General features: G+C 39.3%; 1 protein-coding gene across 1 annotated transcript; it reads right to left on the minus strand.

Annotated features, from left to right (window-relative positions):
* Positions 1 to 1,942: 1,942 nt before the first annotated feature.
* On the minus strand, positions 1,943 to 17,199 carry LOC143852532 (PWWP domain-containing protein 1-like). Its single transcript, XM_077361944.1, has 2 exons — positions 15,200 to 17,199; positions 1,943 to 4,913 (listed from the first exon to the last, which is right to left on the minus strand). The coding sequence occupies exons 1-2, from the start codon at positions 16,905 to 16,907 to the stop codon at positions 2,257 to 2,259; spliced, it is 4,365 nt and encodes a 1,454-aa protein (XP_077218059.1). The 5' UTR covers positions 16,908 to 17,199; the 3' UTR covers positions 1,943 to 2,256.
* Between the last annotated feature and the right edge of the window lie 3,696 nt (positions 17,200 to 20,895).

The following is a 20,895-nucleotide window of genomic DNA, read 5'->3' on the forward strand; positions in this document are numbered from 1 at the left end:
AATGGACTTGGATTCAAACATTAGTGAGATAGGATCTACAAAATTCTCAAATTTAGGATCCGTTACAACGAAGATCCAAAAAAATTGTGATCTAGGCACGGGCGGATTTGATCTTCTTAGAGGGAAGATCGGCCTCTTAATCCACTTCGAGGGAAGGATGAATCCTCATTTGTGCACAACACAAGTTTTGAAACATTTTTCTTCATTAATTCCCTTCAATGCTTTTTACAAGTTTTGAATAAATGTTTACAAAAATAAGCACAATCCATACGCCCAACCCTTGCATCTAGGTCATGACGTGGGCCGTGGCCATGCCTATGTGGGACCATACAAGCACAGAATAAAATGATCAAACATTTGATGGTAAAATGCACGTACATAGGCCGTGTTAGGCGGCAAGTGTTGTGCTAGACATTAATAGCCATTTTTATGAGAAGAAACACCTCATCATTTTAAGAAATGACAGATACACCACTATACTGCTAAGTATGGTATGGCAGCATTAAGTGAGAAATTATATGGTATAAGGCAACTTGGGTAGAAGCAGTGAGGAAAGACTTGATAGTTAGGAACATAACAGAGAACATGACCTTGGATAGGATAGAATGGAAGAAAATGATCCACGTAGAAGAACCCAACTAGAGCAAGTATTACAGCCGGATAGATTCCTTCACCTTCTTCATAAAAATTTTCTACAGGATTCATTAAGCCTACCCCAGCTAGTTTGGGACAAAGGCTTTGTTGAGTTGAGTTGAGAAGGCCTTAGAACAATAGCCTTTGTAGGGTGGAGACAACCACCCTTGATATTTTGATCCAACAGCAGCTCACTCTTTGAGAAGCTGTTGTTGGATCAAATATCAAGGGTGGTAGGTACCCGTAAGGCCGTACACCATATAAAAACTCGCATCAAGGATTGGAGGGCATTTAAAAGGGTGAGAATGTTATTCCATGAGGCTCCTTAATTTTTAACGACACTCCTTTCTCCATTTTACACTTTTCTCATGAAACTGCTTATGGAAGCAAGGACTACCATTATCAAAACAAGGGAGTACGGTGTCATTCGCCCCAATAGGTGTGTTCATTGCTTGCCATAGTAATAGGAATCCTTGGATAAGGGGTTTTGAGGATTGGCTATCCAGCTTGAATTAGTTTACCTTGAAATTATAAGGAGGGATTTGCTTAGGACCATCACAGAATGCATTTTGCAGACGGGCTTTTGCGTGAGAGGGCAGCCACATCAGATAAATTAAATGAATAAAACAAAATCTGTTGAAAAGTCAGCGACATTGGCAGCTCTCTCATGCAACAGCTGACCCGCGAAATTCCTTCTACAATGGCCCCCAGCAAATCCCTTATTATGAATGTTCACCAATTTTTGTTTTGGTAAATAATTTATCCAAGAACAGAAGTCAAATTGAATAGAGAATTGCAAGTCTTAGGATAAAGTAAGCCCCTTGGAGGTAAAAATCCTAGGATAAGCAGTCCTAGGACTATCCTGCTTGGATAAATTTATCTTGAAATTATTTTGTCCCCTGTTCACAAATTTTATTTGGCTAATATTTTATTTCTCGAATAAAGGTCGATGTGGTTCGTGTGAACATAAGATAGAAAGTCTATCCAGGGATTAAATCAAGCATGAATTCGTTATCCCCAGGGTGAACAGCCCCAATGGAATCACTTATTCACACAACACGTGTACGGTGATGATTCAATGTTGCATTATCCCGTCCGTACATCATGGTGAGGGCTATTTTATCCGGTAGATGAGCCATGATTCAAAAACCATGAAAATTGGACCATCTTGACCCTCCGATCAATTGCCTCCCCAATGGACGGTCAGAAACAGCTGACCAAAAAAGCAAATAGAATGACAAGAATCCGAATGTAGGCCCATGTTTTTTCCCACTAGAAACAAAGAAATAAAAATCTCTTTGCAAGGAGGTTGCCATTAGGAAACCCCAAAAGAAAACCCATTAAAAAAAGAAGAGAAAGGGTAAAGAATAGAGTAAAGAAAAGGTAAGATCAATATCCTTACATATTTTTCTTCTTTAATCATACATGTTTCTCATCAATCCATGACATTAAATCTGTGTTGCAACCACTCTCTCTCTCTCTCTCTCTCGCATGCACTCCGCGTGCCATCGCGGTATAGGTACTGTTGTGACCCCATATTAAGGGGATGTCCGGAATTCATAGTCAATTGCCCACCCGTCCGGCGACATTGCCGGATTCCGGCCTGCCAGAAAAAGTGAGTCCTTAAAGAGGATGGTAAGGTACATAGCCTAAATTGGACTTGACATCGGTTACTATATCGTTGCACCTCATCAAAAGGCTCAGCATCTGATGGGATATGTCAACACTGTTGATGTTGTTGTTGTTCCTTCTCTCTACTTCACTAAAATGTGGATTGCTTTGTACATTGCTAAATTGACTGATTCCACGATTCTCATGCACATCAAGTGGAATGCGAGGAGGAAAAGGAAGAGGAAGAAGAGGAGGAGGAAGTACCATTGTTGTTTTCATCATGTTCTTACTATTAAAACCCAATGTAAGAGAAGAAGATACTCCATCTGCATTACTACTACTCCCATTGTTATTACCACCCATCAATGCCTCTCCCTTATTACTTTCTTCACCACCCAATAAGAATTTTACACGTGGGCTCTCTTTCACAACAGACAACCCTCCCTCGTCAACTGACGGCTTCTTCAGAATAGACTTCAGCTGGACACCTGTTTGTCGTTGTTGATGGATGGTGGGCCGCTCGCCGGAAAAATCACCGGCACCTGGTCTGAACTGAGGGCCATCTCCAGAGCTTTCTTCAGCCCTTCTCTTGATGTTTGAAGGTAACTCCGGCGAAGCAGGGACTTCGAGATCTCGTAGATGGTAATTCACCTTCAAATGGCCAAAAAAGTTGTTGTTTTGAACATAGTCGTAGGCAACCTGAGCATCTGACTTGTGCCTGAACACCACCCGGCACGTGAATAACTTATAATTGACACGGGTGCCAGAGACATCAAGAGGCCCAAATCGGCACAACATCGCCTTAAGTTGATTAGCTCTTGGAAGGTTTGAATGAGGTGGGAATTTCATTACCAGTGAAGTGGGTTGTGCTGCCCTGGGAGGTGGATCAGGTTTCTTGACGAAGTCCGGCTTGAGTGGCTTACTAGGAGTGGTCCTACTTGTCTCTTTTCGTTCTCCCCTCTGCCCATCCAATGTCTTCTGCCCACCAGCCTTCTTCTCTGAAGCCAACGCCTTTACTTGGTTAAGTTTCTTGAACCTCTTTGCCGACATCTCTTCCTGTCGATCGGAGGGAGCTCGTTTCCTGCCCATTTTGGTGGGATCGTCCGGTCTTGACGAATGTTTCAATGACTTTGAAGCAGAAGGTTTCTCTTTCGCTTCTCCACTAGAAGTTATACCATCATTCCCAATACCGGACTCCTGTAATGATTTACTAGTGACATATTTACCTGCGGGTGTATCTGCTTCACTAGGTGATTGTGAAACCAAGCTTTTCTGATAAACTAGTGATCGAAAATTGAGGAAACCCTGACGAACTATTGCTAGGCTATTGCATTCAATAGCGTAGAAAGGGTCTAGAGCTAGGCCTAACAGGTCATTCAATAGCTGCGTAAGTTCAAGCTTGACACTTCCAGTATCCCATTCCGGCAGTGGAACAGCAGAATCAGAGGAGCTCAAACTAGTACCCACACTATCCTCTTTGCTCTGGGACACTATTTGTGGATGCTCCAAGCTAATCGTAGTGATCCCAACAGATTTCCCCACTGATGTTCTTGATGAATTGCTGCCTGTCGCGATTTTCAGATGCTTCTGAGCATGTTCAAGGTTTGTTTCCAGGCCTGAATCACTCTTCTTTTTCTTTTTCTTTTTCTTTTTCTCCCCCATGAAAGATTTCTCGGAAATCAAATCCTCCCGCGGACGTTTAAGGGCATTTGTTTTCATATGCACCCCATCTGTGCTCATTGTTCCAACCTTAACAGGTAGGTGGACATGGACAGGTGGCGGAGCTATACCAACTGATTCCAAAGCGGTTCTGCTAGCACCACCTTCCATCACTTTATCCTGGTCAATGCGAGCTTCAACCGGCACTGGAACACTCAACTTGGGCTCCACGCTGTTTGAGATGCTGGTAACCTTCACCTTATCCCCCCCATCTTTCCAATCAATTACAGTTTTGCCCTCCTGCCGCTGGAGTGTTCTGTCATAACCACCCACATTGTCAGACGGTTCTGATTGTCCTGCAATGTTCAAAATAGCCGTGCTTGTGCCTATGGATCCAACATTTTGATCCACCTTAATTTGTCCAGTCACATCCTTGAGAATCGCCTTCTCCTGATGGACCAAATCCGGCTTCACCTTCCGGTCTTCAGAGACTTTTGATATTACAGGAACACCACTATAAAATAGTGGCTGACTTGTCTGTGAACCAACAATCACAGATGGAAAACCAAGCCCACTGGCATTCTCTGGTGCCTTAGCCAAAGTGGAAGTATTAGCCACCAGTTTATTGTTAACAGACTCCACTTTTTCACCAGTTCCTTTTAGAATAGATGCACTAACTTCTGGGCTGATGGTCCGGGTTTGTTCTTCTTTTGCAGGAAGTGAGTGCTTCTCCGTAACAGCTGGAGGTCTCTTCTGCAATACATAACCACCAACTTGGACAGGAAAATTGACACCAGCAAGGTTGAAAGTGGACAGGGGCGCATAATTTACATGAACTTGGCTAACAGAATGAAAATCTGGCTTCGGAACAACTCTCTGTTCATTTGGTTCGTCCCTCCGCTTGAGAAGATACTTGTCTTTCTTAGATTGATCCTTAGCTTTTACGAGCTTTGTGGTGTTCTTCCTCTCACCCAGGGCTTCGGCTATCACCATAGGACCACTCAAAGGGGCTGAAAAAAACAGTATCATATGTATTATGAGGAAAGCATGAAAATTCCTAATATTTGCACACACTTATACACATCCATCAGAACAAGGAGATGCAGATATCAGATTCCTTAAAAGAAAATAAGCAGATTCAATTTACCGAACTGCCCCTTTAGTATACATAAAGAACAAAATAGCCCAAGGGCATACCACAAATAACAGAGACCTTTCCTATGTTGTGTCATTTGGATCATCTGAAATGCATCGTTTCAATGCGTTGTAAACTTTCAAAGATCATTTCTTTGTTTGTACAAGGGTTCGTATTCATATAAATATCAAAGAGAAATATATTGGGAAAACTGTTTTTGCGCTCAAGTGGAGATAGCTTATCTGCGCTGCCCTGTTAAAAATCATGTGGCCCACTCCATTTTAACCTCCACAAATGGAAGGGTTAGGATGATCCTATGCAGCTGATTTTTTGTGCACACCCTATCTATGTAAGGGCCTATCAAATGAATGCTTTGGATCATAAAAAAAAATGTGGGCCCACATGATTTTTTGAAGGGTAGCGCAGATAAGCAATCTGCGCTTGAGCGCAGAAACATTTTTCCATAAAATTAGACTGGTTAGTGCACGTGATAGGTGTGTGGCTGGTTAAAACAAAGCATTCCTGTGTTAGGCAGCTAAAATTTGACTGGGAAAAGGGGGTGTGGCTGGTTAGTGCAGATAGGTGTGTGGCTGGTTAAAACAAAGCATTCCTGTGATACGCAGCTAAAATTAGACTGGGAAAAGGGGGTGTGGCTGGTTAGTGCTCGTGACTTTTGTGGGTGATTAGTGCTCATGACTTTTGGCACAAAGCACAAGATGCCAGCAACCCAACACCACATAGGCATAAAACAAAGCATTCCTGTGAAAGGTATGACAGAACATAATGCCTTTGCATGCCAAGCAGCATGGTGCACAGGGGTCCGTATAAGACACGGGGCATGCCCCGGCAGTACTCAATAAGCAACCAAATGCCCTCCCATTCTTCGGACTTTATATAGGCGGACTATTTCTTTATGAAATAAAAATTGAGACCAGTAACCAATAACGTTCATAAAAATACCAATTCCTGGGTACACTGATATTGATGCTGCCATCCCCACCCTAAACATAACCCCGCTAGATAGATCACTCCTAATTTGACAGACTGAGCGCCATGCCCCAAACCCAACACCACTACCTACGTCTATATGTTCCCACCCACCTACATACTTTCCAGAAATTACTCTCCTCCACAAAGTGATGGGGAGTTGGGGACCATCCCTCGTTACCAACCAAAAAGGAGAAAAAAAGGGCCCACATCCATTGATGGGTCCACTTATTTACATTCAGCAATGAATGAGCTATCCATGTCTTATTTGTTTTTATAGGAATTCTAGGAGTCGACCATGATTAGTAGGACTTTGATTATTAGTTTGCTTTGAATTATTTGTTTGATTTGATGTTATTCAATTCCTGTAAGATTTTATTTCCCAGTTATAGTAAAAGTCCATTAGCTGCCATACTCAACTCAACTCAACTCAACTAAGCCTTTGTCCCAAACTAGTTGGGGTCGGCTAATGAATCCTTTAGAAAATTTTCATGAAGAAGGTGAAAGGATTACCCAGATCAAATTGACCAAGTCTAATCCTGACACTAGTTGGGTTCGTCTACATGGATCATTTTCTTCCATTCTCTCCTATCCAAGGTCATGTTCTCAGTTATGCTCCTAGCCCTCAAGTCTTTCCTCACTGTTTTTACCCAAGTTGTTTTTGGTCTCCCCGACCTCTTTTTACTCCATCAACTTGGTATGAGTCATACCATTCCAAAAAAAAAAAAAAGTCCATTAGCTTCCATAAAGTTCCAATAAGAGTCGGTGCTAAAGTCAGAGTGGAAGTCTTGTTAGCTTTCTTTTATTTAAAGGGAGGGATTGTAAAACGAGAAAAAACGAAAATTTAATAAAATAAACACAGACTTGTTGTGTGCAACTGTGCATTCATAGCTTTCAATAGTGGATTCTATTGGAAAGGTTCAAACCCTTTATGTAGATTCCTAAAGTCGAGTGGATTCTTTTGATTTGTTTGAACATTCTCTAGGTGAATTCCTAGTAGAGGTGCAACTCGGGTCGGGTTCAACCTGGAAAAAAAAAAAGTCATGTCGGGTTTGGGTTGAGTTCCCAATCCGTGTTGAGTTCGGGTTCGGTTCAGGTTGAGGGCTTGGGCAACCCGATCCAAGTGAAACCCGACATTTTTTATCATTTTTTTGTTTTTGGTAAGCTTAAATATTCTGGTTGGGTCGAGTTGAACTCAGGTCAGGTCGGGTTCGGGTTGGCCTCAACCCGACCCAACCCAACCCGAGTTGCACCCCTAATTCCCAGATCCCAAGGTGGATACCTTGAAACTATTTCTTATTCTCTATATCTTCTCGTTCTCTTCTTTCTTGCTTTCTGTGTTGGATCATTAACAAGGTAGAGCTCTACAATTCACATTTTTTTTCTTAAACCCAATCTGAGTTGATCTTTTTTTCTTAGATCTAAACCCTAATTTTTTTCCTTTCATTCTTTTCTTTCGTTCTTCTATTTTTTATTCTAGCATTCTGAGCAATTCACATACATATATTTTGTTATCTATTTAGGCATTTTCATAATTGTGAATACTGTCGTTTTCTTTCTTTATATTCTGAGGTTGTGATAAGATCTCTATAGTTGCTTTCTTCAATCTCATATTTCGCGGCAGTTACAAAGTCTTATTTCTAGTCTTATCTTCTCTCTAAATTTCTACACATCAACTCAACTCAACTCAACTCAACTCAACTAAGCCTTTGTCCCAAACTGGTTGGGGTTGGCGAGTGAATCCTTTAGAATTTTCTATAGGATTCATTTCATAGAAGAGTGGCAAAATTTACGGCCGGCTGCCAACCTGATGCCAACACTGCTCCTTTATCCTGGCTTGGGACAGGCTATCAAAAACACAGGCAGCAACCAGACTCCAACCTAAATTTTTACACATATACATGTTTAATCAGCTTCTTTCTTATTTGCTGACAAAATAGAATAATTGGGTTGTCTTGGATGTCAATGTCTAGCATGAAATCCTCTGATCAAGATATAAATGGCAAGTGTAATGTGGAACAAAATGGAGCCTGATTGAACTAGGCTTAAACACATTTCAAATCTCATTTTTTACTCGAGATCTTTCCTTGTATTTTAATCTTTCTGAGGATAAATAACAAAATATATGTAGATATATATTTATGTGCATTATACTCCATTCAATCAAGATTGAAACAAGGTTGATAACGGCTCTATTTGAAATGAGAAACTAATGAGAAAAAAAAAAACCCCAAAAAATGATAGGAAGAGGGGGAGGGAGGGAGCAGATTGTTGGAATTTAGATGTAGAACTTACACCCTTTTTCTCCTTTTCCTAAAAGAAATGGTTATAGTTCTACTTCTATACACCCACCTAGTTTACCAAAGACGTGAACAACTTGGCCTTAGTGCGAATTTTAGGGGTGGGAATACCACTCCCATTAAAATAAGTACAGGAGTACCATATGTTGCGATATGAATTTTTGGTGATCATGGATAATTTTTAAAAGGTTTGCATTTATGGAATGTCCCAACTATTAAACAGCTTACTTTGCATTTACCAAAAAGTATCATTTCAATAATTAATAAATAAACTTAATCAGAAAGAGCAAGTAAAAATAATAACACAATTGGAATGTTAGTCCCACTGCAAATGGACAAGCACATGAACTCAGTCCCCTCAATTTTATATTTATATCCTTGAGCAATAAATTAAAACCAAAAAAATAAAACAAAGCGAGATGGCCACACATTGAAAATAGAAACAAACAGAAAACAACAAGGAACATGAATGAATCAACAAACAGTCCCAGAAACACTCCTCTTTGACGCTGATAAGACTAGAGAGGCTCTAACCACATCACCCACGAAGTTTTGTATTATACCACAAATCTCAGTCAGCTCTGATTTGCCAACAAAGGTATTATTGAAATTCAACATATTGTTAGACAGTGGAGGAATCCACTTAGCTTCCTTTTCTTTGCAGATAACCCTAAAACGACCAACAATCTTCCAATTCTTGTGCCCCTCCAATATGCCCCCAAACCCTTTCATACGCCGAGCCCATTGCGCTAAAGAAACCTTAACGTGCACGATAAGCCTCCCAATAGAGAAAGATTGATCATCAAAGATCTTTTTAAGTCTTTGAGTCCATACACCACAAAAAAGCAATGCAATAATCATTTTCAAAAGGATCTAATCTTTTCCACATAATCATTCAAAACTAGATATGTACGCTCATGCAATACAAAGCAAGCTCTGATTTGCCAACAAAGGTATTATTGAAATTCAACATATTGTCAGACAGCGGAGGAATCCACTTGGCTTCCTTTTCTTTGCAGATAACCATACAACAACCAACGATCTTCCAACTCTTATGCCCCTCCAATATGCCCCCAAACCCTTTCATACACCAAGCCCATTGCGCTAAAGAAACCTTAATGTGCACGAAAAGCCTCCCAATAGAGAAAGATTGATCATCAAAGACCTTTTTTTTTTTTTGAGTCCATACACCACAAAAAAGCAATGTACTGACTCATTTTCAAAAGGATCTGATCTTTTCCACATAATCATGCAACACTAGATAAGTACGCTCAAGCAATACAAAGCACATGAAAACAGTAGACCAAACGGAGTGTGCCACCTTACAATGGAAGATAAGATCTGTGACTCTTCTTTTCTACAACATCGGTTAGCAAGAAGAAATTTCTTCCTTTTTTAACATATCATAAGATATGTTCTTTGGTTGTAGTATAGATTGTCTTGGATAAAATACGTTCTAGGATAAGAGTTATCCATTGCTTGTCGCACAACTATCAATGATAAGATATATCCCAAAAAAGCACTTCATCTTCAAAAAAACAAGATTAGAGTAATTCCTACCAAAGGTCAATTTGCACTTTATTCCTATTTATTGAAAATAGTGTCGCTCATGGATAAAAATCATATAAAACGAAGTTATCTAGAACAACCTATCTTGGAATACAAGGCAAACCAAGATAAGGTCTTATCAAGCCTAACCTATCATGAGCTAAAGTACTGTTGACGGTCCTTGGCCAAAACTTTTCTACTCCTAATACACATTCTCCCCACGTCATATTTGAACTTGGGGTGCAGCAAGTCGGGTCGGGTTGGGTCCCAACTGGAAGTCGCTTCACTTCAACCCGAACCCGGCCCAACCCGAGTCCCAACTCAAGGTGTGTCAACTCGACCCGACCCAAGCCCCAACCCGAGCCCGATTATTGGTTTTGATCTATAAAAAATGAAAGGTTTCAATCTAGATTCCAAGGGAGATCAAAATTGTTGCATTCATGAACTGGAGTCCTATAACAATCCTACTACCTATATAACCCAGAAGCTTAAATAAACCGGAAAAGATTTGACAGAACCGGATTCTGAAAACCTAAAAGGAAATAAATGAGAAGGGAATAGTGATACAAGATTACAAGATTACCTCAATAACACCAGCTTTTCCTTCTAAAAATCATGATCGTATGTCTTCCTGCAAGTGTATCACAGATCATTCTCTCAAATATAATGCTTCAAAGACTCGGTTCTTAATGTAGATCAAAGATCCCAAAAGTGTTTCTTCTTGAAAGATTGTTAATCCTGCAAAAGTTTGTTGATCTGCATGTCTTCATGTTGTCTCGTCGTTCTCCTCGCGGGACTACCCTAACGACAAAGGCCATAAGAAGTTCTGTATAGGGCAAAGCCAAAGAGGAGAAATGAAAGGGTTTTAGGGTTTTTAGGTTTATATAGGAATTAGGAATTTTACATTTAGGAAAGGGATGCGTTAGGTATTTTCAGATTTAAGAAGGATTGAAATAAGAATCAGGAGATTTAACTTTAGCGCCTTACACTAAAAAACGTGAAAAGGCAAGGGAGATTTCATTTTTTCACAGAATTAGCGGGTTAGCTTTAAAAAACGTAAAAAAAGCAAGCAAAAAGTAGGGTTTTTTTCTTGGGTCAGGTTGCCGATGCCTCAACCCTAACCCGACCCGACCCGACCCGATGAAAATGCAATCCGACCCACTGAAAAATCATGTTGAACCCGACCAAAGTTGCACTCCTAATTTGAACACAAGCCTGCAAGAACGGTCAAGGGAAACGACCTTCCCAAGTGTGCTACCGATCACCATGAAGCGTTCTGCCATCCACACAGAGGGAGCCCTTACCTCCCACGACAAATCCCTGCAAACAACTCTGCATCTATTATTCCACAGTGAAAGCTTTGTGAAGGGGCTTCCCGATTTTAGCGTCCAAATACAAATCAGATCATCGATGGAGACATCTTTATGAAGAGAGGTAATAACCTCCTTGGGCCCAACCTAATGCAGACATAATCTACCTCTCACCCCGTTGGTAGGGGCCAACCATACTTCTAACATTGCAGTAGTAGGAACTCCATCTACTAGCCAAGTCACCCCACACTCCGTTAGGAGAACTTGGTTCTTCTTTCTAGACAGTATTTTCTTCGATTTTAAGAAAAACAAATAAATCTTGAAGAGAATATTCATTTATGTCATGTAGACGTGTTTCTTGATATTTTTTCCCATGATGGCTGATATTTGAATTTCTTCTTCTACATTGACATCGTCAGCAAGTATATCAAATATTAACATTTGAATCTCGTTGAATTGATCCATTACATATTTTCCATTAATCATCGGATAAAGGAAATACTTTTTCGATCAGATGCTTGTTTGATCCAATCGCTTCAGCTAGGCATTTGTTTGATCCAGTCGCTTCAACTTCGTATTGGGTGTCACTATTCTAAAGAGATAATCAAATAACTGAAAAGGAGCACTCAATATATGTTTACATGGAAAGTCATCTAGTTCATCTTTTCAGTTAGATGAGTCTTGACAGATTCTTCCTCTATTCTATTGAGCTTCGATCAAGCAATATGTGCTCGAGGTTTAAAAAGGTTAAGAATTGCATCTTCTGATGCCATCTTCTCTAAATGCATGAAACTATTTCTCAGTGCATATATGCATACTGTATACACAGTGCTAGACAAAAAGAGATCTCAGTGCATGCATGTATATTGTATTTTTATTTATTTTTGAATGGTATGCAAGTATATTGTATACACAGTGCTAAGTACAAAAAAAAAAAAAAAAAAAAGATTTCACCCAGTGCATACATGTATATTTGTACACACAATGCTCTCTCACAGGTTAAATGTTTTTCTGTATATTCATACATGTCTACAAAGTGTACTCTCACGGTTTAAATGTACTTTTGTATAGTGTTCTTCAGAATTTTTAATAAACAAACTGAATTTTGTATACTATTTCTCCCATGGTCATGCGCCATTCCCTTAATCATCTTCATATGCATATACACTATAAATTAATGTATAAATGATAATCTATTCCATATACATGATTCAAGAAGTCAAAGGCAAAATAAGGTGACTTCGTCAGGGTTGGTGGGTTCATGTGTGCATACTCCCAAAAAATTGTGAGTTGAGATATCATGGAAGCAGTAATTAGTAAACCATTTGCATCGTCAATTCGTCGTAACGGGGGAGACATCCCAAATGCAATTGCGTTAATTGACATCAACAATGCATGGGCACATAATTAAAGGCATAGATAATCAATCTTTTGAAGGAACATCATTTCTACAATACTGATCTTGAAAACACATACCAATAAAACCTCAGTAAAGACCATTGCAAAAAAAATTTAAATGATCTACCTGAATCTTTCAAGAGTAGGAACCTTTCAAGTCTACACAAAACTAAAACAACTTGATTATTTGTCCAAGCGAATTGTAGCGTCTCTAGCTTAAGACCAACTAGATTGTTACTTTGTTCCCACTAATAAAATCAAAAGATCTTCCCACACTAGCCACTATGATCCCATTTATTCCTCTCTTCACACTCACTTATAAAATCCAAAGATCTCCCCACACTGGCCACTATGATCCCATTTATCCCTCTCTTCCCACTAAAGAATCGAAGGTATTGAAATCACCTCCAGAGCACCATGGAATCATCCACTAATGCATAGTCCCATCAATTGTTTTGAAAATCTTACGATTTATGATTCAATCAAATCTTATGGATTTCGATTTGAATCCCGTGATTGAATCTTAATACTATTGAATCTTAAGATCCGATCGCCAATTGTATGTTTCATTTAATTTATCCTAATTAAGTTTTGTATGAAAGAAAATAGGACTTTCTTTCGAAAATTCTTTCGAAAAACCATATTTCGCTTTTGTATTAGAAGAAACCTTCAAAAAACCGCACATGAGAAGAAAGAAGATAGAGAATGATGAGATGTTCGAATGAATTAAACACATCGAAGACGTAGTAGATTTTTTATAATTGATATTTATCATTTGATGTTTGAGTAATTCCATCAACCCTCATATGGTGAAAAGCTAACTCCGTCCCTTCTCTCCTTTGTTAATTCCCACTACACTCACATAAGTTCCCAACAAGATTTGAATGTATTATCCCTCACTCCAACTCTCACCTTCTTTAAGCGAGGTCAGAGTCAGAAGTTGCCCCATCTCTCTCTACATAGATATTTCTTTATGCATCCATCTATGTATCTTTCTTTTTCTCTCTTTTTTTTGAAAGGTTCCATCTACGTATCTATCAATTTATCTATATGTATAAATATGCATTATATGGAAGACATAGTAATAGATGAAAGTGAAACAATACTAAACAGTGTGGTGAGGTTAGGAAACAAGTTTATCAGCTAACAACCTTAATCTATTAGGACTTGGGTCATGGGAGACATGGCACTAAAGTGGCTAAACAAGCAAGCCTAAAGATGATTGAAGCTAAGTCCAGTCACTAGGCATTGGTTGAGCTACCAAGCATTTAACACAAGGAAAATGCTAAAAAGGAGCTATTACGCTCACTTATCGGGCCCCAGTTGTGCCTTGCATGCAGGATCAACGGCAACCATTAGTCCAGTAAAATGCAGCTGAGAAGATCATAATCAAATGATCCTAGGCCCTTGATCAATCAAGTCTCGTTTAGGGTCCTGTCAAGATAATCTAAAACATTGATTTTTGTCATCTTTAGGTTACACACATGATGCCTTTTGGGGATGTGGTCAAGATCATTTGGGTCATTTAATGATGCTCTACATTATCAGTGGTCTTGATTTTACATATATGATCCCCTGTGGGGTTCAAAGTTACATTTTACCATCAATCGTAATAGTGGCTTTTTGCATATCCGTTCCTGTTGCAGTATGTCTATTTTTCCTTTGGTGTTGTCTGAATACGTTGATGTCGAGAAATGTTGCATAGAAACAACACTACTTCAAAAGAAACGTAATAAAAATGGACCACAGTAATCAATATAAATCATTCTAATAGCTTGTTTAAAAGGACTTAAATACCACACTAGCATACTTCAAATTGATTCATGTTTGCGCAAGTAAAGAAAGATAAAACAAGTAAAAATGAAAAACTATAAAGCTAATTGACTTATAAAGAACCTTCTAAAAATTTAAATAAAAAATACAAAAAAAAACAATATGTAATGGAAAAAATTACAAAATTACAAATGCAAAGCAATGAAAATAATACAAAAACAATTTTAAAATCTGAATATAAATTCTAAAAATGTTTCAAAATATAAAAATGTTATAATTAGAGAAGATAAAAGCCTTAAGCTAGTGGTTGAAAATAGAAAAAAATCCCAAAATTATTAGAAAATGTACAATAAAAAATATAAAAATATAATATAAAATATAAAAGTAAATTAAAACTATGCCCAAAAATATAAAATATGTACTTCAGACTTCAATGAAATTTTGGACTTTGGCATTTTGATATAGGAATGAACTAGAAAATAATGGCTTCCACTCAATTTTAGAATATTTTCTATCATCTAGCATGCCAGTAAACATATGAATGATCATGGAGTGTACAAAATGGTAAGAAGCGCAATCGAGCTAACGAATACATGATCCAAGAATCACCCGAACTAAAATTGTTTCAGAGACCTACATTAGATAAGCTGATACTTTTAACAGTAACAATTTAAAATGGCAAAGGTGCAAGTTTTTTGACAAAGACCCCCACCATCTTCATCTTATCACTCACTCTACTCACAAGAAAAAATAAGGATCTAAAGCAGCATCACATCTGAGAATAAGGCATACATATAGTTTGTTCAAGAAAAATTTGAAAGGATAAGGCACACAATGATCAATACCTCTAGTTGGAGCTTTGTTGGGCTGTTCTAATGCCCCAGATGAGTTACGAGTAGGCCGTACTGGCTGCACCCCGAATGCCTGCGCGTATGTCTCATCAAACTCCTCGAATACGGCTTTCCGATAAGAAAAGATTGTAGCTAGATTCTTAGTCCGATCGATACTTCTATTCTCGCCATTTCGAGGTATCAAAGCCAACTGCCGTACAAAAGAAAGCATCTCAACAGGTTGAAAACTATCTCTAGCCTTCTTAATTTGCTTCACAGAATAAAGTCCTCCAGGTTCATAGCCATCCACGTCAACTGCGAAGAACCCCTGAATAGAAATGGGCCGAAAATTGTCAATATTTCGACAAAAACAAGCAAAGCCCATAGCACGTCTCCTTCTCAACTCATCAACAGCCTCTTCCACTGCCTTCACAAAATTCCGGGAGTTTGTCTGCCGTGATTTTTCCGCGTAATGAGGCTCAAAAGGGATAAGCTCTGCAGGATCGAACCACCCGTAACTGCTATCACCAAAAAAAGCAACCAAGACATGACCCTCTCGCTTTGTATGCCGCACGGAAGTAGTCGCAAAGGCTTCATTAAATATGTGTCCAGGCCACCATGGGTGAGATTTCACCTTTCCCCAAACCATGTCGCCCGGTTCAAACCCATAATTCAAGTGATTTGCTGTATCTAATGCCACAGTACCTTCATCAAGCATCGAATGTGAAGAACTCAAACCACAAACGCTCAGTTCCTCTGCAACTTCTGCATTACTCTTCATTTCTCCAAAAGACATCCTAGTCTCCTCCGGCTTCCGCGTCGAATACTCCATTCCAGCATTTCTAACAGCGAAGTCGCTATTCCTGCCATCAAGAGGCTGCTCCACAGAATTAATTTCCGAAACCGTAACTCCCATTTTTCTCTTAATTTCTCTGGAATCAAGCTCCAAAGAATCTTTGGGTTGTTCAGTCCCGGGTGTCGCCACACGCTTCTTTGCAGAGCTCCCAACTCTAAAAACATCGTGACTTCCAATCGAATGTGAGCCCAAAGCCTCAGTATTCAATTCCTTAATCTCTCCAGCACCAACCTCCGAAGAAACCCTACCTTCCTCCAACCCCATCTTCGTCAACCACTCGGCTCCAGCTTGTCCAGCAGCAGAATCCCCATTTCCCCCAGCAATTAACGGCTCTGCAAGCGTGCCTTCCGAAACCCTAGTTTCTCCAGGACTCTTCATTTCTCCAAAAGAAACCCTAGTCTCCTCCATCTTCAGCATCGAATACTCCATTCCAGCATTTCCATCAGCGAATTCACCAGTCCTGTCATCGAGAGGCTGCTCCCCAGAACTAATTTCTGAAACCCTAGACTCCAATTTTCTCTCAATTTCTCTTGAATCAAGCTCCAAAGAAACCTTGCATTTCTCAGTTGCAGAGCTCCCAATGCTGAAAACATCATTAATTCCAGTCGAATGCAAGCCTAAAGCATCAGTTTTCGAATCCCTAATTTCTCCAGCACCAACCTCCGAAGAAACCCTACCTTCCATTTTCCTCTCAATTTCTCTTGAATCAACCTCCATAGACTCCTTTGCAGAGCTCTCAAACCTAAAAAAATCATCACTTCCAATCGAATTCAACCCTAAAGCGTCGTTTTTCAAAACCCTAATTTCTCCAGCACTGACCTCCGAAGAAACCCTATCTACTTCACACTCGTTCATTACAGATGTCATGGAGAGAACGCAGATAGAAACAAAACCCTAGAAAAGATATGCAGAGAGAAAACCTAGAGGATCGAAATTGAAAAACATACCTCTTCATGGGAAAATCAGGGAGAAAAAGACGCGCATTTCTCCCGTACGTAGCTGAAAATCGCCCAGTAGAAAAGCAAATTTGAGATGGGTTTGATGATTTGATTTGGGGTTTGAAGATAGATAGGAGAGATAATGAAGAATCTGGAATTAAATTTTAATTTATCCTTTCACTCGAGGGTTTCAGAGGGTTCGTTTTGAGGGATAAGTATATAACAACGGGGTAATGAACCCCAGATTATATACGAGAGGGAGATTAGTCGGCCGCTGTAAATAGTCGTGGGGCCCACTTCTTAGGATGATCCAAACAGTTCATTAGATGGGCCACCACGTAGATAGGTGGTATCATCATCTCCGTAGGATCATCTAACCCTACAATCTGAAAGTGCAGATTGGACTCAGAAGGAATCCAATAGTAAAAAAGGACTGCACTTTCAGATTGGAGGGTTAGGATTATCCCCCGGAGAGGATTTATGTAAAGCACTCCGAAGGAATCCAACTAATTGTGGCTAGAGATATCTGTGTACCTATTTACATGGATTTAAATTTCGGTTTCGGGGATAATTTCGGTGTTTACAGAAACTGAAATTTCGGCCGAAACCCTGAAATTTCAGTCGAAATTCGGTAGAAGCTCACGAAATGTTGACTTTTTGTCCCGAAATTTTGGTCGAAATTCTGTAAGGGCCAGTTTGGATACCTCATATTTTGTATTTGGATTTGGAATTGAGTTTTGAATACAAAATGACTAGATCCACCAGCTCATGTTGAGGGAGACTGAGAGGGAATGAGGTGGTTTCTATTGGAGGGGAGAGGTTGAGGAGCAAAGAAGGTGAGGGAAACTGCCAGATCTGTGGATTTCCAATTACTTATTTTCACAGCATATTTGGAAATCTGATTTTTTTCACTGTCAGTCGCTAAATTGGAAATCAGAAAATTTGATCGGGATCCAATTCACAATGCAAAAAGGGCTGCAAATGTGAGAAATACAAATCAAAATCTTCTCGGCATCCAAACAGGCCCTGAAGATATAAAAAATTAGTATTTTATTGAAATTTCCGGAATTTCAATTGAAAATTTTCCAAAATTTGGTACATTGCGGTGATTTTGGGTTCGTGGACGTTTCAGTTTCGGTGTTCACTGAAATTCAAAATTTCTGACAGCAATTTCGGATTTCAGTCAAAATTTAAAACCATGCCTATTTAGGGGCTAAGTGTTCTACAATATCTTGTCATCTTATAACGCCATTTGGATAGATGGATTTTATTATCCAAGATTGTAGTTAGAACCTGGATTTTACAAACCTAAAAGTGTACAGTCTAAGTTCTGGCTTATAAAATCCAGGTTTTAGCTTATAAAATTTAGGTTTTAACTTGTAAAATTCAGGATTTTACAATTCTGGATTATAAAATCCAGGTTTTAGCTTATAAAATCTAGGTTTTAACTTGTAGAATTCAGGATTTTAGAAATCTGGATTATAAAATCCTTGTATCCAAAGTGCAAGCATAGATCTGTGCATGACATACCGAAAGTAAAATCCTGGAAGCAACAACAACCATCCTGGTGTCCTTCCTGTAAGAGTAGGCTGTTTAAAGGGAAGTGATAAATCCGCCCCTTTTGATTACTTGGGACACCCAGCAGCAGTGTAGGTGACAATCAACCCCATTGAATGTATGTGGCAATCAGCTCCATTGAATCATCAGCCCCCTCTGCAGTCATTGATACACTGCTGGTGTGTGTCCCAAGTAATCAAAAGGGGCGGATTTATCACTTCGCTTTTGAAAGAGTTATTTTTAACAGTGTCCAATGTAGATATTGTTAGTATTTTAAATACTAAAAATGAAAGAAACATTTGCTTTTGAAAAAGATTCTTTTTTGCTTTTGAATTTCCCACCCAAAATTTGAAATTTTCAAATTGATTCTATTCTCTTGTACTTTCCCACCATTATCATTTAAACTTTTGAAGGTAGCTCTCTTACCTCTTAAAAGTTTAGTCCAAGATGGGAAGTTGAGAAAAATTCTCCCATCCATATAAGAGGGAGTGTTGAGCAAAGGCTTGAGCCTTTCAAGGGCATTCAATTTGTTTGCCTTTGGTGTTTTACAAAGAACAAGATCAAATAAATAAAAAACACACACACACGCGCGCGCGCGCGAGCCGAGCCGAGCCGTGCCGTGTCGGGGCGGGGCGGGGCGCGGGTGTGTTGGGTTGGGTTTTCTAAACGGATTTTTTATTTATAAATCCAACGGTCATGTCTCTTTAGTTTTAACTTAATCCAACCGTTACAACCCTCTTAAGTAACGGCAATTTTTTAAATGACGTTTTTAAAAAAGGTGTCTCTACTGTTTTAAAGAGGTGTCTTCAACAGACACGTTTTCTCTATAAAAAGAGATTGTTTCCAACGTCTTGAGATACAGTTCTTACATCTGTTTTAGAATCTCTCTTTAAACAAATAGACGAGCCTTTCATCTCTGCTGATTCGTTTTTCCATCTCTATTGAGTCGTTTGCAAAAACAGAACAGTTTCCTTTCTGTTATTTTTGTTTTCTTTTCTCTGTTCTGTTTTATTTGTTGGGCATTCGGAGTGTTCGCTGCTTGGTTCGGATCTATCTGATTGTGCACTTCAGATAGATAGCGACGGTGCGTCGGGCTGTTGTATCCTGGGGGTGATTGCGTTCGGATCTGTTGCACCGGAGGGTTTTCCGCAGAGGCGCAAAATCACCTTAAAGAGAGCGACCTAGTTCGTGCCTCAACTCGCCGCATCGAAAAGGTTATACTAATCATCTATTCTTTCTGTTTTTCACAGAAATCAGTAAACAGGTACGCCATATTATTTATATTAAGAGGAAAATATCATAACAATTTTAAGGTGTTTTTCGTTTCTGTTTTCCTCTTTCTAAAATATGGCATCCCATGACGAGATTATATCGGATTCCTCAAATCCGAATAAGCCTTTTCGATTTAGTGGTGCTAATTTTAAGAGATGGAAGAAGAAAATGTTTTTCTATTTATCCACCAAGAAAGTAGCCCATGTTTTGGAAGACCCAAAGCCTTGGCGATCAGAACTTGAACCAGTTAGATCTACTTTGAAAAAGAACTGGACAGATTCTGATTTCCTATGCCAAAACTTTATTCTCAATTGCCTATCCGACGAATTATACGATTTTTATAGTTACTGTAAGGATTCCATGACACTTTGGGAAGCCTTACAGAAGAAGTATGATACGGAAGAGGCTGGGTCTAAAAAATATGCGGTTAGCAAGTATTTTAGATATTACATGGTGGATGAGAAGACGGTGATTTCTCAAACCCACGAGTTGCAAAAACTTGTTCACGACATTCTTGCGGAAGGAATGACTATTAGTGAACAATTTCAAGTTGCAGCCGTGATTGACAAATTACCTCCTTCTTGGAAAGAATTCAGAAATTCCCTTCTTCATAAAACTAAGGAATTATCTATGGAAGGTCTTCTTGTTCGTCTTCGGATCGAAGAAGAAAACCGTAACCAAGATAAGAAAGAAGGGAATACTGAAATTGTAACTAATGTGAATGCCATTTCTGAAGTTAAGAACCAAAATCAGAAACCGCAAGTGAATCTGAAGCCCAAAAAGAAGTTGAAGAAAAAGCAACAGAACCAAAACCGAGGTACCTTCAAGCGTCCGAACCAAAACACAACTTCTGGAAAGAATGACTATTCCAAAATTGTGTGCTATATTTGTGGGCTCAAGGGTCATATTGCACGGATGTGTCGACGTAAGAAGACTGCACCAATCCCTCAAGCCAACGTGATAGAAGAGCCACTTGTGGCTATGATCACTGAAGTGAATATCGTTGGAGGATCTGAAGGGTGGTGGGTCGACACTGGTGCGTCCCGTCATGTGTGTTTTGACAGGAAGTGGTTCAAGACGTATGCTCA

This window comes from Tasmannia lanceolata, unplaced genomic scaffold, assembly GCF_043159265.1.
Source record: "Tasmannia lanceolata isolate RefF3 unplaced genomic scaffold, GAP_Taslan_0.1 ptg000019l, whole genome shotgun sequence".
Lineage (NCBI taxonomy): Eukaryota > Viridiplantae > Streptophyta > Magnoliopsida > Canellales > Winteraceae > Tasmannia > Tasmannia lanceolata.